At 35.2% G+C, this 21,202-nt stretch overlaps 1 protein-coding gene across 8 annotated transcripts in view; it reads right to left on the reverse strand.

Moving 5' to 3' along the window:
• Nucleotides 1-21,202, reverse strand: part of UBR3 (ubiquitin protein ligase E3 component n-recognin 3) — a 239,123-nt gene that overhangs the window by 178,362 nt on the left and 39,559 nt on the right. For all 8 annotated transcript variants that reach the window (XM_045066843.1, XM_045066849.1, XM_045066846.1 and 5 more), the window contains exons 6-8: nucleotides 8,771-8,837; nucleotides 2,084-2,214; nucleotides 502-730 (exon numbers count right to left, since the gene is read on the reverse strand). In XM_045066843.1, coding sequence (XP_044922778.1) covers nucleotides 502-730; nucleotides 2,084-2,214; nucleotides 8,771-8,837 — 427 coding nt within the window. The remainder of the gene's footprint in view (nucleotides 1-501; nucleotides 731-2,083; nucleotides 2,215-8,770; nucleotides 8,838-21,202) is intronic.

The following is a 21,202-nucleotide window of genomic DNA, read 5'->3' on the forward strand; positions in this document are numbered from 1 at the left end:
AGAAAAAAGGAAAGATTTATTTCAACTTTTAAATTTAAAACTATAGGCATATAAAAATGTCTAAGGCAGATAATACAAATTTATAATTAAAAAATAGGAACATGACTAATAAAGAAATGGTTAAATTATGGTAAAGTCATATGACATTAATACCTGCAACCATTAAAAAACATGTTTTCAACACATACAATAGAGCAGCATATTTTTAAAGTATTATTTGAATCTGTAAATATACTCATATCATACAAAAAGACAGAAAAGAACTATCCAAAACTGTTAACAGTTATTTGTGAATAACAAAGCTAAAGGTAATTTTAAAGTTTGCCTTAAAAATAATAATGTTGGTCTTTAAATTTTGATGAAAATTTTCAAAAAATTCTTTAACAAAGATGTATTACTTCATAATATTTTTAAAGCTATTTTAACCATGTAAGGAGGTTTTTAAGACTAGTTACACAAAGTATACCAATAATAAAACTAGTGAAATAATTCTGAGTTTACCTTGTAGCTCACTTTTAATAAGGCAACTTTCCATCATGTATAATAGCACAGTGACCATAATATCCAGCAGCTGACATTCTTCTGTTACCTGTCTGGCTAACTCTTCATTGCTGAACAACTGAACACTAATATGCACAATTCTGTTAGACATTGTGTCGGACTCGTGACTTTTCTTCAGTGTTTTCATAATGAAAGCATAATGTTGAACAAACGTTTTTGTGAAAGCAACCTGTAAATTTTTAAATAGGAAGAAAAAAGCATATTAGTTTAACTTTGAGTTTTATAATACATTTTCCAATATATTATATTAACATTTTAGAGCTATTATTAGCTTATGATGACACCCACAGAAATTTTAAAAGTGATTTCAATGATGATGGCAGTCACATTCTTTTGTCTGAAACATTAGCAAAATACTTGGATGGTTAAAAAAATTTTAATAGATATTTAAAATTATTAAAGTTTTAGAACAATTATAAATATCATGATTTTAAAATACCAATTTTCACTTTGGTTACAAATATATCAATTCACTAATGTCGAAGTAGATACCTTTGTTCTGTGCTATCTACCTTAACAAAATCTAAAGTCTCAGCTTAAAACCATACCAGAGGACTTAATATAATTAAAATCAAGAGAATCAATGTGATAAACTCCAAAAGAAATGTCGTCTCCTATTTGACTGGAAAACTGACCACTATCTGAGTAAATAAATACTCTATGTATCATACACACCACTTCTTCTTTTCTTAACCAGGTATAAAGACATAAAACAATACCATTATTCATTAAAGTATAACTCCTAAAGAGGCTTTACTATATAAACCATAAGGAGAACTACAGCCAAAAACAAAAGGAAGAAGAAGGATAGCATAATTTATTTTCTTTTCATACACTAGGCTGTGTCACTTTGCCATAACCACATGATGATCATAAGTGAGAGTCTAGACCCTCTGGAACTACAGTCTTCACCTATCTACATGTGTATACAGGTCAGTAACTGTTCTGTCTTTAATGGTTATGGCCAGCAGCAACTAACCCTGTGATTTTCTCAAACCTAACCTCACAATCCACTTTTTTTTTTTTTTTAAGTAATCTCTACACCTAACATGGGTCTTGAACTCATCACCCCAAGATCAAGAATAGCAAGCTCTACCAACTGAACAAGCCAGATGCCCCTATAATCCCACAATCTAAATTCAGCTGACCACTTAAACATTCTCATAGCACTTTGTAACTCTCCTTTGGAGAACCTACCACAATTTAATTGACTACATATTTACTTGTGGAATTATGTTTTTGTGTGTCCCCTAGCATTCTCTTTGGACCAAGTTCCATGCAGACAGACTACTCTTAGGAATACTGCTTTGTAAAGCTGCTTTGCCTCAGATCTATGATCCTGTGCTTTTTGTGCAAAACCTACTTTAACAACAAAAGAAGCTAATGCTTTTTATTAGTGTTATCTCAGTCCTTGAAGCTACAATAAAATAAGGCACAGCTTAAAAACAATTTCAAAATTTCATGATGAAAAGGCAAAGAAAGAGGAGCAAAGTTCAGAAAGGAAGGGAAAAAACATAGATACCTTATACTCTTGATCTGGAAGCATGTTGAGTAAGAAAGTTACCATCTTCTGAGGGAATTCATACTTTATAGTCCAAAACAATAGTTCTTCTAGAAAACTTTTATGTTTCAAAACATCCATTATAGATTGATCTACATTAAAAAAAGAAAACTTAGAACCTAATGACTTAAGCTGCTCATCTCATTTAAACCCTACTATAATTAATAACCATTAACTTCAAACACTTGAGTGTATCAACAAATTAAGGACACCCTTTCAATAATTCAATAATACTGACATCATCAATCCAGGTTTCTACAATTTCCATGGTAAACAATAAAATACTTAATCCTTATATTTAAATAGGAAGCAGTTACTTAAAAAATAAGTAATTACTTGCCCTTAACATAAGTAATTTATCTAAAATTTCTAAGATTCAAAATAATTATCCTACAAGAACAATATTTATGGTATTTTACTAATATTAATAGTAATAATAATTTTAAGCTAAAAACAAAATATTAAAGACATAAAGCCCAAAGTTATTGAATCTTTTCATTTTTAGTTTTTAAAGAAAAGGGGGGAAATTGTTATAGGAGTCAATAATTTATTTCTTTAAAATTGTTCTTCAGAAATGAAATACTAATGGGACGCCTGGGTGGCTCAGTTGGTTAAGCAGCTGCCTTCGGCTCAGGTCATGATCCCAGCGTCCTGGGATCGAGTCCCACATCGGGCTCCTTGCCCTGCGGGGAGCCTGCCTCTCCCTCTGACTCTGCCTGCCACTCTGCCTGTGCGCTCGCGCGCTCTCTCTCTCTCTCTCTCTCTCTCTCTCTGACAAAAAAAAAAAATCTAGAAATGAAATACTAATTTTGCTACAGGAAGTAATTACTAATGTATTGCTTACTCTAGTATATATAGAAGCATTTACTTCTTACCTAGTAAGAATATACCAGGAAAATTATAAAGAATGCTATACATTCTTACTTTCTCTGGACTCAAGATGCCCTTCTTTATGCACAGGGAAACAGAAAATGGATGCCCCTTTTAAATATAAGGATTCAAAAAGGGATAAAATTACTACACAGCCAATTTCTAAGCTACTCCTTGAGGACTACTCTGTCTCCTACTAATCTCTGCAACCTTGTCACACTGAATCAACAGAAAGGTCTCAACAGGTATATAATGAACTGAATATTTTTAATACTTTGGCTATTTCCTTCTCTCACCTTAGTGTCTATCCCTAAAAAAGAACTACAAAATTCTGACTTCATCTTTGTTGGAAGAAATGATCTTGGGCTTAGGCTACTTCTCTGGATTATCAGGTCCATTATAAGGACACTTTAGAGGATACAACAAGTGTCAACTGTGAATGGATTGGTTCAGTGATAATGCTTACACAAGGACTAGAGTTAAACAAAGGATTCTAAAAAGTAGTATTACATACGACAAAATACCCATGTATAGCCCTAAATTGAATTATAGTTCAAGTTGTCTTGTAGAGTAACCCTGAAGCATTTTTTCAATTAACCCTACCCTACCTCAGTCTCACAGTTCTCCTATTACTGAGTAATGTGGTCACACCACATCTCCTCAGGTCATGGGTCTAAAAATGTCACAATAAGGGCACCTGAGGGGCTCAGCCAGTTAAGCATCCAACTCTTGATTTCGACTCAGGTTATCGTGTCAGGGTCCTGAGATTTAGCCCTACATTTGGCTCTACGCTCAGCACAGGGTGTGCTTGTCCCTCTCCCTCTGCTCCTTCCCGTTCTTGCACTCACACACTCTCTCTCCAAAATAAATAAAATCTTTTTTAAAAAATGTAACAATAAGCAGGCCATCAATAAGCATGCCATATCTCTCTTGATTCTTCTTTAAAACATTCTGATTTTTTTTTAAAGATTTTATTTGACAGACAGAGATCACAAATAGGCAGAGAGGCAGGCAGGAGGCGGGGGAAGCAGGCTCCCTGCTGAGCAGAGAGCCTGATGCGGGGATCAATCCCAGGACCCTGGGATCATGACCTGAGCCAAAGGCAGAGGCTTTAACCCACTGAGCCACCCAGATGCCCCTAAAACATTCTGATTTTAACAGGCTTGAATCAATACTTATTAGACACAACTTTAACCCAATTTTTCTGTTAATAATTAATAACCCATTATTTTTAGAATAACTTTTAGAATCTCCATTATTCTGGAGATACTACAAATTTAACTACAGAGAGCCAAAAGTTATATCCCAATTTCCTAACTCCCTTTCAGTTTGCCTTTGGTATAAATATAAGGATTTATATTTAAGGATTTAACATTTAATAGCGATAAAAATATAAATGCAGGTGCGCCTGGGTGGCTCAGGCCAGGATCCTGGGATCAAGCCCCACATCAGGCTCTCTGCTCAGCAGGTAGCCTGCTTCTCTCTCTCTCTCTCTGCCTGCTGCTCTGCCTACTTGTGATCCCTGTCTGTCAAATAAACAAATAAAAATCTTCAAAAATTAAAAAAAAATTTATATATAACTATACTATACATCTCAGTGGAAACTATTTATTCTTTATTTTCTAAATGTCAGAATTTTCTACTTATAAAACAGAAATATCTTCCTCCTGAATTAGATCATTCCCAGGATACAACAATGATTTTAAAAATAGAAATAAATAAATCTTGCAAAAACTGAGGTAAAATATATTCAAAGGCACACACTGACAGATTCAAAGCCAAAAAAATAAAATTAGGGCCCAAGTCAATCAGACGGACAAAATTATATTCTAATTTTGAATATAACCCAGAGCATATTACTGATGTCAGTTTAAGTCTTACAATTCATTTAGCACTAATATGATTGAAAATTTTAGACTACCAAAAAAATAAATTAATTAAATCCTCAAAGATAAGTGTTTCTAAAAATATTTACAAAGTTAAAAAAACTTGTAGTATTAACCTTAGAACTCAGTTATGACTCTGCAAGTCTGCATTTGCCAAATGAAAGCCTGGAGCTACCATAATTATTATATATATATTATATATATTTGTGTGTGTATATATATATATTATATATGTGTGTGTATATATATATAGAAAAAGGTATTCATTTTTTAAAATAAATAATCCAAATGAACCAGAGAAGCTACAGCAAATAGTAAAATAAAAATAACTGCAATTATGTATGATTCCATTTTTTCATTGCCAAAGGAAAAAAACCACAGTATCTTCACTGTTATTGTTCTTAAAATAAGTGATGTCATTTTCCCCAAGATATTTAAAACATGAGTGATGTGCTTTGTGTTATGCTATGGAGATGTGGTTAGAATGCTTCCATTAGTTATGTATAACAACATATTTGCCTTTAAAATCTGGATTTAAATTGTCATGATTTTTAGAATGCCTAAACTACCTTAAGCCAAACTGTAAAAAGAGATTTTTGAGCAATCAGTATGTGGTACAAATGCATGAGTAACATAAAGATTTTCATTAGACAGCTGAGTCCAGAATCCATAACTCAGGAGCTCAATAATCTCAGCCATGTTAGCTGAAGCCCTATAGGCCTCGGTTTCTTCATCCTTAACATTTAGGTTTAGAGACGAGACAGTGAATGTGGCACAGTGCCTCAACCTCTTGCCTATTATTATCTTTTATTTTCAGCTCACTTTCAAACCACTGAACCAAATTCTTACAAAAACTAAACCAATTCTTGGACTTCTGTTATCTTCAAAAACAACTACGACTTTTTGAAAACAGAGGTTCTACTAATTCAAAAAGCCATTTCTTCCATGCACATAATTAAAGAAAAATTGGTAACTGATCAAGTCTTAAATCTCTGTAGCACTTCTCACCAGTGGAGGAAAGAAGAGAATCTAATCTCAAATATGAAAAAAAATCAGGAATAAAATAAGCTTCAATTTTAAGTCTCCATAGAAAGTATCTTCACCCAACATTTGACCAGACTGTAGGAAAACAATGACCTCTCACACCATATCAAGTATTTTTTTAAGACATCTCTAAAACTGATGTATGTATCTAAGAGTCCACTTCAACTCAGATGTATGTCAAGGACTCAGGTAAACACACAGACAACTCTGGTAAGTCAAAGGCCAGGTCACCATATGAGTTCTCATTTCCTTCAAGCATCAAAATTTCCCTGCTAGGAAAGGAAGAAGGGGAACATGTGTACACATGTGCATCCTGGAACACAGATCAAATTTCATGCCCTTTGCTAGGGTGGAGCCAAGGGCAGGCCACCCCAAGATGGACTCCTTTGGTATGAAGATGAGGAGGTTTCTCAAAAAAATAAACACAGAAATACCATGTAATCCAGTAATTCCACTACTGGGTATTTAACCAAAGAAAACCAAAACACTAATTTGAAAAGATATAGGCACCCCTATGTTTACTGCAGCATTGTTTACAATGGCCAAGATATGGAAGTTTCCATCAACAGACAAATGGATAAGGAAAATGTGGTATATATACACAATGGAACATTAGGCACCCATAATGAAGGATGGGATTGTCATGAGACAACATGATGGACCTAGAGGATATGATGCTAAGTGAAATAAGTCAAACTGAGAAAGACAAATACCATATGATTCCACTCATAGGCGAAATCTAAAATAAATATATATATATATATGTAAATACATGTGTGTGTACACACATACACACACACACACATGCAGAGCAGAATCAGAAGACCTATCAATACACAGAACAAACTGATGGTTGCCAGAACAGAACAGGTGGGGAGATAACCAAAAAAGGGTGAAGGAGAGAGGGAGATACCAGCCTGCAATTATGGAATCAGTAAGTCGCAGGAATAAAAAGCAGACCATAAGGAATACAGTTAGTGATCCTGCCATAGTGATGTTACAGGACAGATGGTAGCTACCTACACTTGTGAACATACCATAACGTAGAAACTTGTCAAATCACTAAGTTGTATACTTGAAACTAATGTAACTTTGTGTGTCAACTATATCAAACAAAAGCAATCAAAATCCAGCAAATTCAGGAAAACCTCTTTGCCTTCCCCATCAACAACTAAAAAGAATTTGGATAGAGGACCTGCTCCAGAAAGAGAGCTATCACCATAGATAACTACATTATGATATAAACTAAGTATGGTAGACAGGGAGGAACCTAGCAAGACCTGTGTCCCATTGTTTCTAAGAGGCCCAGCAAATATTTATTTATCAAATATTTACTCTTTCCCCTCTTCCTGTGATTTGCATGTCTTCCCTTTGCAGTTCCAGACCCTTACCCATTTCTCCCTAGTTCAGAATCACCTATATACTTTATTTTGCCTGTTTTGGGAATTTCCACATCTGTGTGAATTCCCCATACATACACCATTAAATTTTATTTTCTCCTGTTAATCTGTTTACTGTCTTCTTAGTCTGGCTAGAAGGATCTTGAGCTGTCCCCAACACTAGGAGCCCCAAATTAAATGCAGCAGCATAACTAACTCTGAACAGACTTGCAAAATGAGCCTCAACTAAAACTGCCTGCTTGCTCCACCTTTCTAAGCAGTTGTAAATATTCCACGAGATACACTCAGCACCAGAAATAATAATTATCTTCATCAAAATAATAATTCAACATCTGGAGACTCTCTAACAGACAGACCATACTATCCCAGGATATAGACCATGTTAAGATTTGGAAATCCATGGCAAAAATCCAGAGCACAGGCTGTCAACAAGTAACAAGTACTCTAGAAAATTTTTTAGTAAGGGTCAAGAAAACAGTGATTAACAGCTTAGGTTCTGGTATTTGAATTAAGGATCTATTTCTCATTTAGTTGTGATCTCTAATATGCCTCCATTTCCTCATTCATAAAATAGTAATAACAGCAATAAAAATAATAACAATAATAATTACTGTTTTGTATGGTGACTTTAAGAATCAAATGAACCAACTTATGTGAAATACCTGGCACTATGTCTAGCATGTACAAAAAGATCAATAAATATTACTCATTATTATCACTAATCTAGTCCCTTACTACAGACGTACCTACTTCCTCCTTTGAGCAAACATATTGAGCCCTACCTGAACCGTTAAAAAGTGCCACTCATTTTTATTCTCTCCCGCCTCCCACCTCCCTCTCTCACCATCTCTCCCATACTTATGTTTTTTCACTGTAGAAACTACATACCCCAGATTATAAAAAGATGTAACTCAATCTAAACTTTATACCAAAAACACTGGATCCAAATCAAGGAATCAGTGAAAAGATTCACTTTTTTAATGGCTCAAATATTATAATGCACATCTTATGAAACAAATAAATAAACAAAATTCTAATAGTAAGGGTTTCATTTGCTTTTGAGGTCCCCCACAATCACCCCCCTAACAATACTTTCTCCATCATTAGACAAATGTAAGAACATAACTCTCCCTTCAAAATGGCTAGCCCACTAAGTGTTCTTAATGATTAAACAGTTTTAGCTTTTTTTTTAAGTTTTCATTTAAATTCCAGTTAATTAACATACAGTGTCACATTAGTTTCAGGTATACAACAGAGTGATTTAACACTCCATAAACCACCTGGTACTCATCACAACAAGTGCACTCCTTACTCCCCCATCACCTGTTTAACCCATCCTCCCACCTACCTCCCCTCTGTTAACTATCAGTTTGTGTCTATAGTAAAAAATCTGTTTCTTGTTTTTCATTTTTAGCTTTTTACACAAGGAAAAAATTAAATATAAATACCTTTGGTGCTACTGCTTAGTTTGACCCTCTTTCTCTTGCCCAGACCTTGACTCCCATCCTGATCCTCCTGGAGGAAAACAAAATTAGTATCATACACAGTCCTATTCATGAAGTATACATTTCACATAAAGTAGAAATATGCTTACAAATTATGTTAAATATGTAACACAGGCATGCTTACATAGTATTAATCAACACATTTCACTTTTATGTATATACCATAATAAATTTTTTATTTTAAAATTAGAATATATAATGAAAATCCTTAGTATTAAAATACAAGAACTCTTAAATTTAATCTGCGCTTTTAATGAAAGACTTGTAAGACCCGAAAATGTCAAAATAAAAAATTTCCTATTAAAAAAACTTTCCTAACCTTATAAATGTAACATCAAATGCACAAAGAATATAAAGAGGAGGAGAAAAGCAGATTAGCACAGGAAGAAAGGAGAGCAAGGGAAGAGGGCTAAAACAATGAATAGAGAAAAGGTTTTGGAGGATCTGAGAGAAAAAATGAGTTCAAAAAATCAAATTCTGAAAAATAAATATAGGACATTAAAAGCTAAATTGACAGTTTAAAAAAAACTTTTTTTAAGTTACTTAGGGAAAAAAAATCCAAGAAGGAAATACAGGCATTTCTGCTTATATGTGATATATTTGTTCCTAAAAAAACTCAAATGAAAAATAAGAAAGCCTATGGAGAAAAAAAGATGAGGGGCAGGGTGTATTCTAAACCTTTACAATCTATTCAAGTTTGTAACCAGAGAAGTAACAAAAGCAATAATCAGTCTCTGGGGATATCATTTGGATTCCCACACCAACATCATACAGTGGTTTGAGGCTGTCTCAGGGGATGTTAGCACAGCATCACAACAACAGAATGGGAATCTAGCCAGCTAAGAGAGCACAGAGGGAAAAGGAGCAGAGGGAAGCAACAGCCTACTCCTCCTGCAACCAATGTGAAGCTAGAAGTGTGCCTCCTGGGGAGAGAGCCCTGGATGCAAGTGCTCATTTCTAAATTTCTTTAAATGTTGCTGAAAAGGTTCCTGCTGCCCTTGCAGCAGAATTCACGTTTTTTCCCCTCCAGCTGAAGGACAGGATTCTACAACGCATTATCCTAGTTCTCTTGAACTAGGAAAGACTGCATAGGAATCCCAAACCTCCATGTAATACTGACATCTTTTTCCTATTTTCCAACATATATGAGCCAAATGATCTTATAAAGACATGTGGTAGTCTGCTGTACTAACAATGGTGTTGTGCTGGTGGTGGCAGTTCGAACTGTGGTACAAATTCCCAGGTACTTTCTCAATTACAGCCCACCAAATCTCCAAAGCAGAAAAGTAGTCAGTCTTGGCTTCATGCTGCTGTTTTATCAACTAGTATGGCTTTCTTGGCCTACACACCACAGCCTTAACTTCAGGTTTCTGGCAAACCTAGCATCCATCCTCAGGGCTTCGATTTTCCAAAGACACCATTTAGCTCTGTCAATTAGCATTTACCCAGCACTTCCGTATGCCCTCCCTGTGAATCCCAACCTCTGCCAGTCCTCTCTGACCACCTACCACTTGGCAGCAGTACTAACAGTCAAACTACACTCTCCTCCTCTTCTACCACCTTCACTTTCTCTTGGAGTAACTTGCCAAAATCAAATTTGGAGGCTTAAGAGACAAAAAGCAGACACAAGAATATAAAATCATGACACAGGGTCCAGAGGGCTCTAAAGTGTGAGATCTAGCTATCTATCAGCCATTTGTAAAACTGTTCTCCCAATCCTCAGAGAAAAGACAAATTTGAGGGGGGAAAAAATCTATAACCCAGGCTAGGATTACTTCATAATTTCAAATACAAACTCCCTATAAAAAGAGCATCCTTGATCAAGCAATGGTCATGGCATAACAAAGTTCTATAAATTTCCCAACCTTACAGTCTAAAAAACAAGTAAAATTAACCAAGCAAAGGAGAGGAAAGCCATTCCAAGAAAAGACAGCATGAACAAAACCACAATGATGAAATCTGGAAACAGACCAGTAAGTTTGGTTTCACATCATGGTACATTATCAAATACAGCTAGGAAGGGAGATACAAGGAAGGGAGGGAAAAATGCACACTCTTGCAATTTTTCTGAATGGCCATTTGTCAATACACATGTCAAAAGCCGCTAGGTATATTTATCATTGCAACGGAAGTTTTAGTTATAGGAATTTATCCTAAAGAAACAGATAAGTGAATAAGGACCAGATGAATAACTATTTATCATAATGTTACCTGTAACGCAAAATAAAAGAAACTTTGGCTTCCAACAGCAGGTGATTAGGTAAATAAATCAGAGCATACCTGTACTCTAAGGAAAACAATGCTAGAGATCTATTTTCATTGTGACCAGATATTTCTTCAAAAACCATTATTAAAAATTAAAAAGGCATGCTATATAGAATAGCATAAAGAGTATAAAACATTTAAGTACTGATAACATACACATATAAAACCTGTTAAAATATATTCCTTATGAAGTTCAAAACTGTCATTAGTGAGAAAAGCAGGCTATAGAGTAGTATGTATAGGATGAAACCATTAAACTATTAAAATATACTATATATAAAATCTGTTAGATTACAGATGTCTACAATTAGCCACCTCTAAATAATAGAGTAATATATAATTTTATATTTTTGTTAACATTTATTTTCTATTTATTCAACAATGAATATGGATTATAGTTTTAAGTTAATAAATAAATTTTAAATATGGTTCTAATTGTGACGATCTGCTCAAGATAACTGATTACTATGCTATCTATTACAAGTCCCACATTTTGTCTTGAGAAAAACAATACTTCTAACAACTGGAAGAATTCCCAGAGGTGGGAATTTCAGGATTAAGGAAGATGAAAATACAGTTATCATAACCACAGTGCCACACTCAACCCCAAATCCATGGTAGTAAGTTTCAGCTCTTCCCTATTTATCCATGAAGAAGCAGCAGAGAAAGAACCCTGGGAAAAAAATCACAGTTCAATGGACAAGGAAGGAAGGAAATCAAGTACAACCTCTATCCAGAGAGCATTTGCGCAGCCCAGAAAAACTCTTTTGAACTCTTAAATAATACCTGGGCAGGGAAATGACACCTTACCACATGTGTTTCAGGCACAAAAATATGTATAACGTCCAAAATGAGATAAGATCCCCAAAACCCATTCAAATTCCTAGCCTGTAAAATTTACAACCAAATTAACCTTTCTTATTTTATGAATTTACTGAGCAGATGAAAAAAATATGACCTCCATAAAAAGAAGTTGGTAAATTCACAGATGGTTAAAATAATACTCAAAGGCTGTTAATACAGAATATACAAGGCTAAAAGGAATATATAACATATCAGGTTATAAAAATAAAATCCAAAGATCTTGAAGATTAGAACAATAAAATGAAACATAGACTTAAGTAAGCCACTATAATCTGAGACTGTTTACTTTAAATCAACTTTACAAGTATAAAGCAGAGAGGGACCTCTAGCTTGTCAACTGTTCAGTGTTGGAGGGATAGGAGGGTCAAAACCTAGGCATTTCATTTTTGACCACTGGGTTCCTGCCAACATCTAGCATAAATGCTAAAAGGCCTACAAAAAAAGAAAAAAAAAAATGGACCTTAACCAACAGTATGCTTATCGAAAGAGAGCCCATGCCTGTGTATGGAATCAAATCACACACTGAAAGGGGAGTGAATAGATGAAAAAGGCATGTACAGCAGAAAATATTAAATCACTAAAGCTAAATATTTAAGGAGGTGTCTTATAGAAGTAAAAACAAAAACTTTTCAGGGACAACTGGGTGGCTCAGTCAGTTAAGCATCTGCCTTTGGCATAGGTCACAATCTCAGGGTCCTGAGATCAGCCCTGCATAGGGCTCCCTGCCCAGCAGGGAGTCTGCTTTTCCCTCTCCTCTGCCCTTTCCTGCTGTGCTCCCAATGGCATACCTGTGCACTCCAGCTCGCCTGCTCTCTCAAGTAAGTAAATAAATCTTTAAAAAAATAAAAATACTTCTAAAGGAAAAAAATAAGAAATGTGTGAAAATTACAATATTTAGCAAGTATTGAGAACATCCTTATATATAATAATTAGAGCTATCAAACAAAAGAACAAGTTGCCTCAGAAACTAAGTAAACTCCCTATCATTCCAAGTGTTTATGAAAAGGCTTACCAACTGTCAGGAATGTTGTAAAATCAATTCCTGCACTGGAAAAGCAATTCACTAGACATTTCTAAGCTCCTGCCTAAAGTTTCTATGATTCTCTACCTCATAACCATTAATGTAATTTTTTATGATTAGAATTAAACCTTCTACCCCAAAATAAAACTAAATAATACTAATTTTTTTCTTTTACCTATTAATTTATGAAAAGCAACACTGTCTTTCAATTTCAATAATCCTGCTTTTGCCACACTTTGACAAATTAGTTTTAACTGCTCATCTGGATTCTGTCTTGAATAAAGGCAAGAGTATTGAAAGCATATAATTACCTAAAAGTATGCAAGAAAAAAAAAAGACTAGAAGTAAACACACAAAATTAATAAATCATGGTTATCTCTGGATGGTACAGCTGAAAATATTTACCATGTTTTCTTTTTATGCTTTTTACTACTTTTTAATTTTTGCACAATGGACATTCATAATTTTACAGTTTCACAGAGGGAAAAGTGTCTTAAATGCCTTCATCTGTATTAATAGCTAAGTACATCAATGTCACAGATATTAATGATCTGGTCATTGCACACATACGGACATTGCTATGGTAATGGCGACAGTGAATATAATCTTAAAAAATTATCTTGATTTAAAAGATCCTATTCTCTCTGACAAACTCTAATTAGACCTATGTACATATAATATTACAGATAATCTTCTTTTGAACTGAATTATCTGATGGTTAAAATAAATCTAAACAAAAAATTAATATAAATGTAAATTTAAAAATACTTTATAAAGTCAAATGTGCTTGTTTTCTCTTCAGTTCCATATAACACAAACAACATTTTCTACTCCTATTTCATATGAGCTATACAAAAAAAGAATAAGAAGTAGTAGTATGAAGAATGTCATGTGTATAAATAGCCCTGCTGAGTACATAATGTTCTAGGGAGAGCAGAGACAAATTTCTGACACAACTTGTATGAATAAAATTAAGTCGACTGCAATATGTACCCTCATTCAATAAAACTCTTTACAAATAGAAATCTTGCTGCTGTTAATAGTTTCACATCTGTTCATTTTTAAAACAAAGGGGTAAGAACAGATTACCTCTGGGGTCTCTCCAATTCTAAATTCTTACATTTTTTTAATTGTTACAATCATTTCTCTACAGTAATAATGAAGATGTCACTGCCCTCTTCTCATCCTGTTTTTTTATATCAGTGTTAAATTACAAGAATGAAATCATGAAAAACATCTGCTCAATAATCCCATGGCCCTGTAGGGTAAGGGTATAGAAACTCTAAGCTTTAACCATATCCAGGTCTTCATTAAATTTCAAATATAAATACTAAAAAGCAAACATAACATTTTGGCCTATAGTTGCAGAAAAAAAATCAATATAGCTTTAAAAGCCTTAATGAATTTTAATTCATAATGGTATAAATTAATGGCATTAATAGCTTAATGGCATAAATGGGTTATTTGCTCAGGAACATGTGTATCTGGGTACTCTTCTTCTGTCATACTCTATTTATCTTATTCCTGCATTAGCTTTCTCCTTTACAGAGTTAAAAGGAGTTCACAAAGGTAAAGATCAACTTTAAAAATATGTATCTTACAATCTTAAATGTAAACTTTCATTTTCTTGATCTTCAATAGTAACTACCACACTTAAAGAAAACTCTATAATTTTAATTAAAATCCTACAATAGCCATTTCTGCTTACAGCATTATTTCACTGTCAGGTGACAGTTTTCCCAACAACAACAACAAAAAAAAGCACTGAGTAGATGGAAAAATCTATAATCAATTGTTGGTATGTTAGTTAGCTATAATCACTAGTCATTATTTTGGATAGCAAGTGAATTCAGGAAAAAAAAACAGCAAAGTCATATCTTAGCAGTTTTGAAACGTGTTTACAAATTCTTTGACACTCCTCCTTCTAGAGGTGGGATCTATGTCCCCTCCTACTGAATCTGGACCCACCTTGACAACTGCCAACTAATAAAATGCAGTCTGTTAGTGACACAATGTAACTTCCAAGGCCAGCTCAGAAAAGGCTGTCCAGCTTCTGCTCTCCAGCAGCTCAAATCTGGGAGAAGCCAGTAAATATGTAACAACTTGAGACCTCCACTCTGGAGAAGCCACCTGCAGGCACTCTGGTCAAAAGCCAGCTGAGCTCCTTGCAGACTGTAAGCAATCAACAACCAGTCCTGTCGGTAAGCCACCTTAAATCTCCACTTCAGCTGAGACTTAGAGGACTGCAGTGGCAGCCAGCAACTAACTAGAACTTCATGAGGAAACCCTAATGAGAAATGCCCAGCTGCGGGTCCCAAATTCCTGAGCCATAAAATTGTAAGGGGAAAAAAAAGGGTAATTTTAGGTCACAAAGTTTAGGACAAATGTGTTGTACTACAATAGTAATAAAAGAATCGGGGGCACCTGGGTGGCTCAGTGGGTTAAGCCTCTGCTTTCGGCTCAGGTCATGATCTCAGGGTCCTGGGATCAAGCCCCGCATCGGGCTCTCTGCTCAGCAGGGAGCCTGCATCCCCCCCCCCTCTGCCTGCCTCTCTGCCTACCTGTGATCTTTCTCTCTATCAAATAAATAAAAATCTTTAAAAAAAAAAAAAAAGAATCGTTTATCCACTTCACAGAAAGAACTCTAAACCAACTAGATAAGAGACCTAGTGTCCACTTCCAACTCTACCAAAAACTAGTAAATGAAATTCACTAGCTTGAGTGAACCTGTTATTTCCATGGAATTCAGCTTCTTCATGTATAAGTTAGGCAAAATGAACTTTAAGGTCTCTTTTCGCTCTAGCATTAGTAATTTTTATAACTTTCAAATTGCTTCCTCCTGATTCTAATTTTTGTTTTTGTTGTATTATATGATTCTTCTATTACTACCTCAAGATTTGAAAATGTGTTCAGAACCAAAAAGCAAGGGTACCTGGATGGTTCGGTCCATTAGGCATCTGCCTTTGGCTCAGGTCATGATCCCAGGGTCCTGGGATTGACCCCACAGTCAGGGTCCCTGCTCAGCAGAGAGCCTGCCTCTCCCTTGCCCTCTTTCCCTCTGCCCACCACCCCTGGCTTGTGCCAGTGCAAGTGCTATCTCAAATAAGCAAGTAAAATCTTTAAAAATAAAAAAAGGCAAAGACCTTTTGGTACACACATCAATAAAACATTAATAAATATATGTTTGTATAAAAAATTATGATCATATCGAGTCCCGCATCAGGCTCCTTGCTCAGCAGGGAGCCTGCTTCTTCCTCTGCCTGCCGTTCCCTTACATGTGTGCTCTGACAAATAAATAAATTAATATCTTTTTTTTAAGAATTTTTAAATAATTTTTAAATAAAAATTCTTTTTTTAAAGGTTTTATTTATTTATTTGTCAGAGAGATAGAGAGAATACAGGCAGGCAGAGTGGCAGGCAGAGGCAGAGGGAGAAACAGGCTCCCTGTGGAGCAAGGAGCCTGATGTGGGATTCGATCCCAGGATGCTGGGATCATGACCTGAGCTGAAGGCAGCCGCTTAATCAACTAAGCCACCTAGGCATTCCAAATAAATAAAAATCTTTAAAAAAAAACAAAAAAAAAAACATGATCACAATCTTAAAATAGAAAATTTCCTCCCTTTATCACTAAAAACCCTTTAGGACTGGCCATAGGTAATTGGTCTTATTTTTATACTTTTCCATACTTTTCATTTTAAATATGTGTGTGATTTTATAATCAGAAAGAAATCAATCTATTAAAATATAAGATGTGCATACTTTGTGACCTAGCAGTTCCACATCTTAGAGAACTATTCGCACACCTGCAAGAAAAGAAATGTAAGCACTGTATCTTGTCATAAAAAAACTGCAAATTAAGGACATGATTGGATAAGCTGTAGTTTAATTCATATTTCAGAATACTACATAGCAAATGAAAAGAAAAGAGTACTGACAAAGATGAATATGCACAGTACATTATGGAGTAAATGAAAGGACACAAACCGGCATAATATTTTTTATTTTTTCAAACACACACACACACACACACACACACAATGCATTTCTATAAACACACAGTTATTAAACTCCATAGAAGAGGATCTGTCAAAGACATCCAAACTATTAACTGTAGTTACCCAAAGAAGAGCTGGTATTAAGAAGGGTAGAGAGGGGACTTTTATTTAATCTGAACTGTTTGGCAAAACAACTACAATCTGTTTGTGCATTACTTAGGTAATATTTCAATTAAATTTTTAAAAATGACCTTCACTGGGGCGCCTAGTGATTCAGTGGGTTAAAGTCTCTGCCTTTGGCTCAGGTCATGATCCAGGGTCCTGGGATGGAGAATGAGCCCCGCATCAAGCTCTTTGCTCAGCAGGGAGCCTGCTTCCTCCTCTCTCTGCCTGCCTCTCTGCCTACTTGTGATCTCTGTCAAATAAATAAATAAAATCTTTTTTTTAATCAACTTCATTGTTTTAAAACATGCTTTAGTAAATTATTTCCTCTGTAAAGATGAGTAGAAATGTGTATAATATGACCCACAATAGCTAAAAATTCAAATACTTGAATCACTCCTCACATAAAAGTACTAGGACAAAAACATTTATCTAGAGTCTAATCTGTGTCTTATCTGTGGTACTTTATGTTATCGAATTTAATCCTAACAGAATTCTCATCACTTTTCCAAGAGAAAATGGATATTCAGAAGTTAAATGACTGGCAAAAAACAAAGTGATATAATTATGAGACAAAATTCAAACTGAGGTCTGTCCAACTTTAAAGCTCAAGCTTCTCTTAAAGAAAAACTAAAGTAGGGGTACTTGGGTGGTTCAGTCAGTTAAGCATCTGCCTTCAGCTCAGGTGCCCTGGGAGCAAGCCCCATGTCGAGCCATATGTTGAGCCCCCAGCTCAGTGAGGAGCCTATTTCTCCCTTTTCCTCTGCCCCCTCCCAATTCATGATCTCTGTCTCTCTCTCACTCTCTCTTGCTCTCTTTGTCTCTCTCAAATAAGTAAAATCTTAAAAAAATAAAATAGATATCTCTTCAATCCACTTCCAGCTAAACAACTCTACTTCAAATTCTCAAGTTTTCAAATGCCAAAATGACCCCATTTTTATCCCAACTAGAAAATATAATAAATATATAAACTATAAAAAGTACTTTTAAATAAATAAAAATTTTAATTATAAAATAGGATTTAAAAATCAGAGTCTAAACTACTTCTAAATATATAAGTTAAATATATATCACATGTTCTAACAATAATTCTCTGCTGCTCTCAAAAAATGATGTATTTTGAGGATAGATGAAATGAATATTTGAATTTGTCACCACCCAGTTTTTAAGATGATAGTCACACTGAGGCATAATCATAATTAAGGAACAAATTATTATATAAAACATTATACACAAAAGTTGCTGAAACAAAGAATCCCAGAGGAATGAACAGACAGAACAGAAGAAAAGATATAAGGACAGATTAGAAGCAATGGTAATAAAGAAAGAAAAGCCATATTTCAAATCCTCTGATATCCACTCAGAAATTACTTCTCTCTCCAACAAACACAAAAGGATTTCCAGCTAGGAATGCTTGAGTGGTTCAGTCAGTTGAGTGTCCGACTCTTAGCTTTGGCTCAGGTCATGACCTCAAGGTCATGAGATCAAACCCACATCAGGCTCTGCACTCAGCATGAAGTCTGCTTGAGCTTCTCTCTCCCACTCCCTCTATCCCCTCCCCCCAGCTCACGCTCTAAATAAATAAATAAATACCATTTTCTTTAAAAAAAAGGATTTCCTTCTGGCACCCTACCATAAAATTCATGGCGACTTAAAAGGTAATTCAGAGTTTAGGCCAAGACAAAAATGACTGTTAGTTCTTTCCTAGACAGAGAAGAAAGTATCTATGTTGAATATCAGCTTTCTATATGCCCAGAAATCAGATTCAATTCATGAAAATAAAGTAGAATTCTTATTAGATCCATAATGCCATGTACGCTAAAACAGTATGAAGGTTCTAATGTATCATATAAACAAACATTAACTATAGACTTTTATTGTTCTAGATCATATCTAGATGTTTAGATTATCTTTAAAAATGTCCTGTAACATCACTAAACCATTTTATTATGAAATAATCTTCTACAGTTACTACTGATGATACATACAGGCCCCTTTCCTGTCGGCTGGCTTTAAACAAAAATGTGCTCATGTACCCACTTATATACAACTTCTAAGTCTTCATAGATCTCATCTTCTCGACAGGACATTCTGCTTCTCCACAAAATGCCCTTAAAGAAAGCAGAATAGAGGTGCCTAGATGGCTCAATCAGTAAAGCCACCCACTCTTAACTTTGGCTCAGGTAATGATCTCAGTGTCATGAGATCAAGTTCTACATTGGGCTCTGCACTGGGCATGGGGCCTGAGTAAGATTCTTTCGCCCTCTCCCTCTGTCCACATCCCCTCAGCTCACCTGCTCTCTCTCTCTCCTAAAAAAAAGAAATAATAAAGCAGAATAAGTCACTAAAAACACATGTCTAGCGGTCCCTGGGTGACTCAAGTCGGTTAAGCATTTGACTCTTGATTTCAGCTCAGGTCATGATGTCACAGTTGTGAGCTCAAGTTCTAAGTCAGGCTCAGTGGTTGGTGTGGAGTCTGCTTGAGACTCTCTCTCTCTCCCCCTTCTGCCCCTCCCCTGTTCTATCTCCCACTCCTTCTCTCTCAAAATATATTAAGTAAAATCTTCTTTTAAAAAAATGTCTAGGGGCACCCGGGTGGCTCAGTCAACTGGTTAAGTGTGCAGCTTTGATTTCGGCTCAACTCATGATCTCAGGGTCCTGGGATCAAAGCCCCATGTTAGTCTTCACCCTCAGTGGGGAGTCTGCTTGAGGATACTCTGCCCTTCCCCACACCCCCCATTCACACATGTGCACTCTAAAATAAATAAATAAATCTTAAAAAAAAAAATCAAAACTACATGCCTATTATCTAATCCCTTCTTATTTCTTCTTTCTTTGACATATGAAGAATTAGTATTCTTACCTCCATCACTCCCCTCCCCTAGCTTTGAAATGGAATACTATTTTAGTTCAAATGAATAATGTTTATATGTATTTTTTAAAGTCTATTTGATTTTTTTGGAAGTCTGTTTTAACTACCAGTAATTTTTTTCCCATTTGTCATTCTAGCAAAATTGTTTGTAACTCTTTGAAGTTAAAAAAAGCAAAAGTTGGGTGCCTGGGTGGCTCGGTGGGCTAAAGCCTCTGCCTTCGGCTCAGGTCATGATCCCAGGATCCTGGGATTGAGCCCCGCATCAGGCTCTGCTCAGCGGGGAGCCTACTTCCCTTCCCCTCTCTCTGCCTACTTGTGATCTCTGTCAAATAAAAAAAAAAGAAAAAGAAAAAAAAAGTTTTAGCTAACCATTTACAGTATTTTTAAATGATTTTTAAAAATTAATTTTTTTAAGATTTTATTTATTTATTTGACAGAGAGAGATCACAAGCAGGCAGAGAGGCAGGCAGAGAGAGAAGAGGAAGCAGGCTCCCTGCTGAGCAGAGAGCCCGATGCGGGGCTCGATCCCAGAACTCTGAGATCATGACCTGAGCTGAAGGCAGTGGCTCAACCCACTGAGCCACCCAGGTGCCCCTAAAAATTAAATTTTTTAAAAGATTTTATTTTATTTTACAGACACATATTTAGTGCTTACAATATGCCAGGCACTAAGCTCTCAGTGCTTTCATATATGAACTCATTCAATCCTCACAATAACCCCAGGCAAAAATATTTTTATTACTTCCATTTTGCAGAAGAGGAAATTTAGGCATGGAGAAGTTAAGACACTTGCCCCAAATCACACTACTAATTGGTACAGGAGCCAGTTTCAAACCCAGGCACTCTAACTCCAGGGTCAAACTTGTAAACAGCAAATGAAACTTCCTCTCCAATTTGTTGAAAACTCTTTAAAACTGTGTGTCCAATAAGAGACTCCAGAAAATGTTGCATTTTGTGGGAGCCTTTTTAGAGGGGGAAAAATACTACTAGGAAGTTTAAATGATAAGGCATTAAATCAATTATGAGACACCAATAACAAAAATCATATTTTCCAAAAGAGGATATCTTGCTTACTTCATGTGATAGTATCAAATTAAAATGGTTTTTCAAAGAAAAAGTTACATTAAAATAGTATATTTAAATATAATACAATTTGGTTTTTTAAATTTTTAATCACTAAATTTGACCAAAAAAAG

The sequence above is a fragment of the Mustela putorius genome, unplaced genomic scaffold (assembly GCF_011764305.1).
Source record: "Mustela putorius furo isolate JIRA1106 unplaced genomic scaffold, ASM1176430v1.1 tig00003869_pilon_pilon_pilon, whole genome shotgun sequence".
Lineage (NCBI taxonomy): Eukaryota > Metazoa > Chordata > Mammalia > Carnivora > Mustelidae > Mustela > Mustela putorius.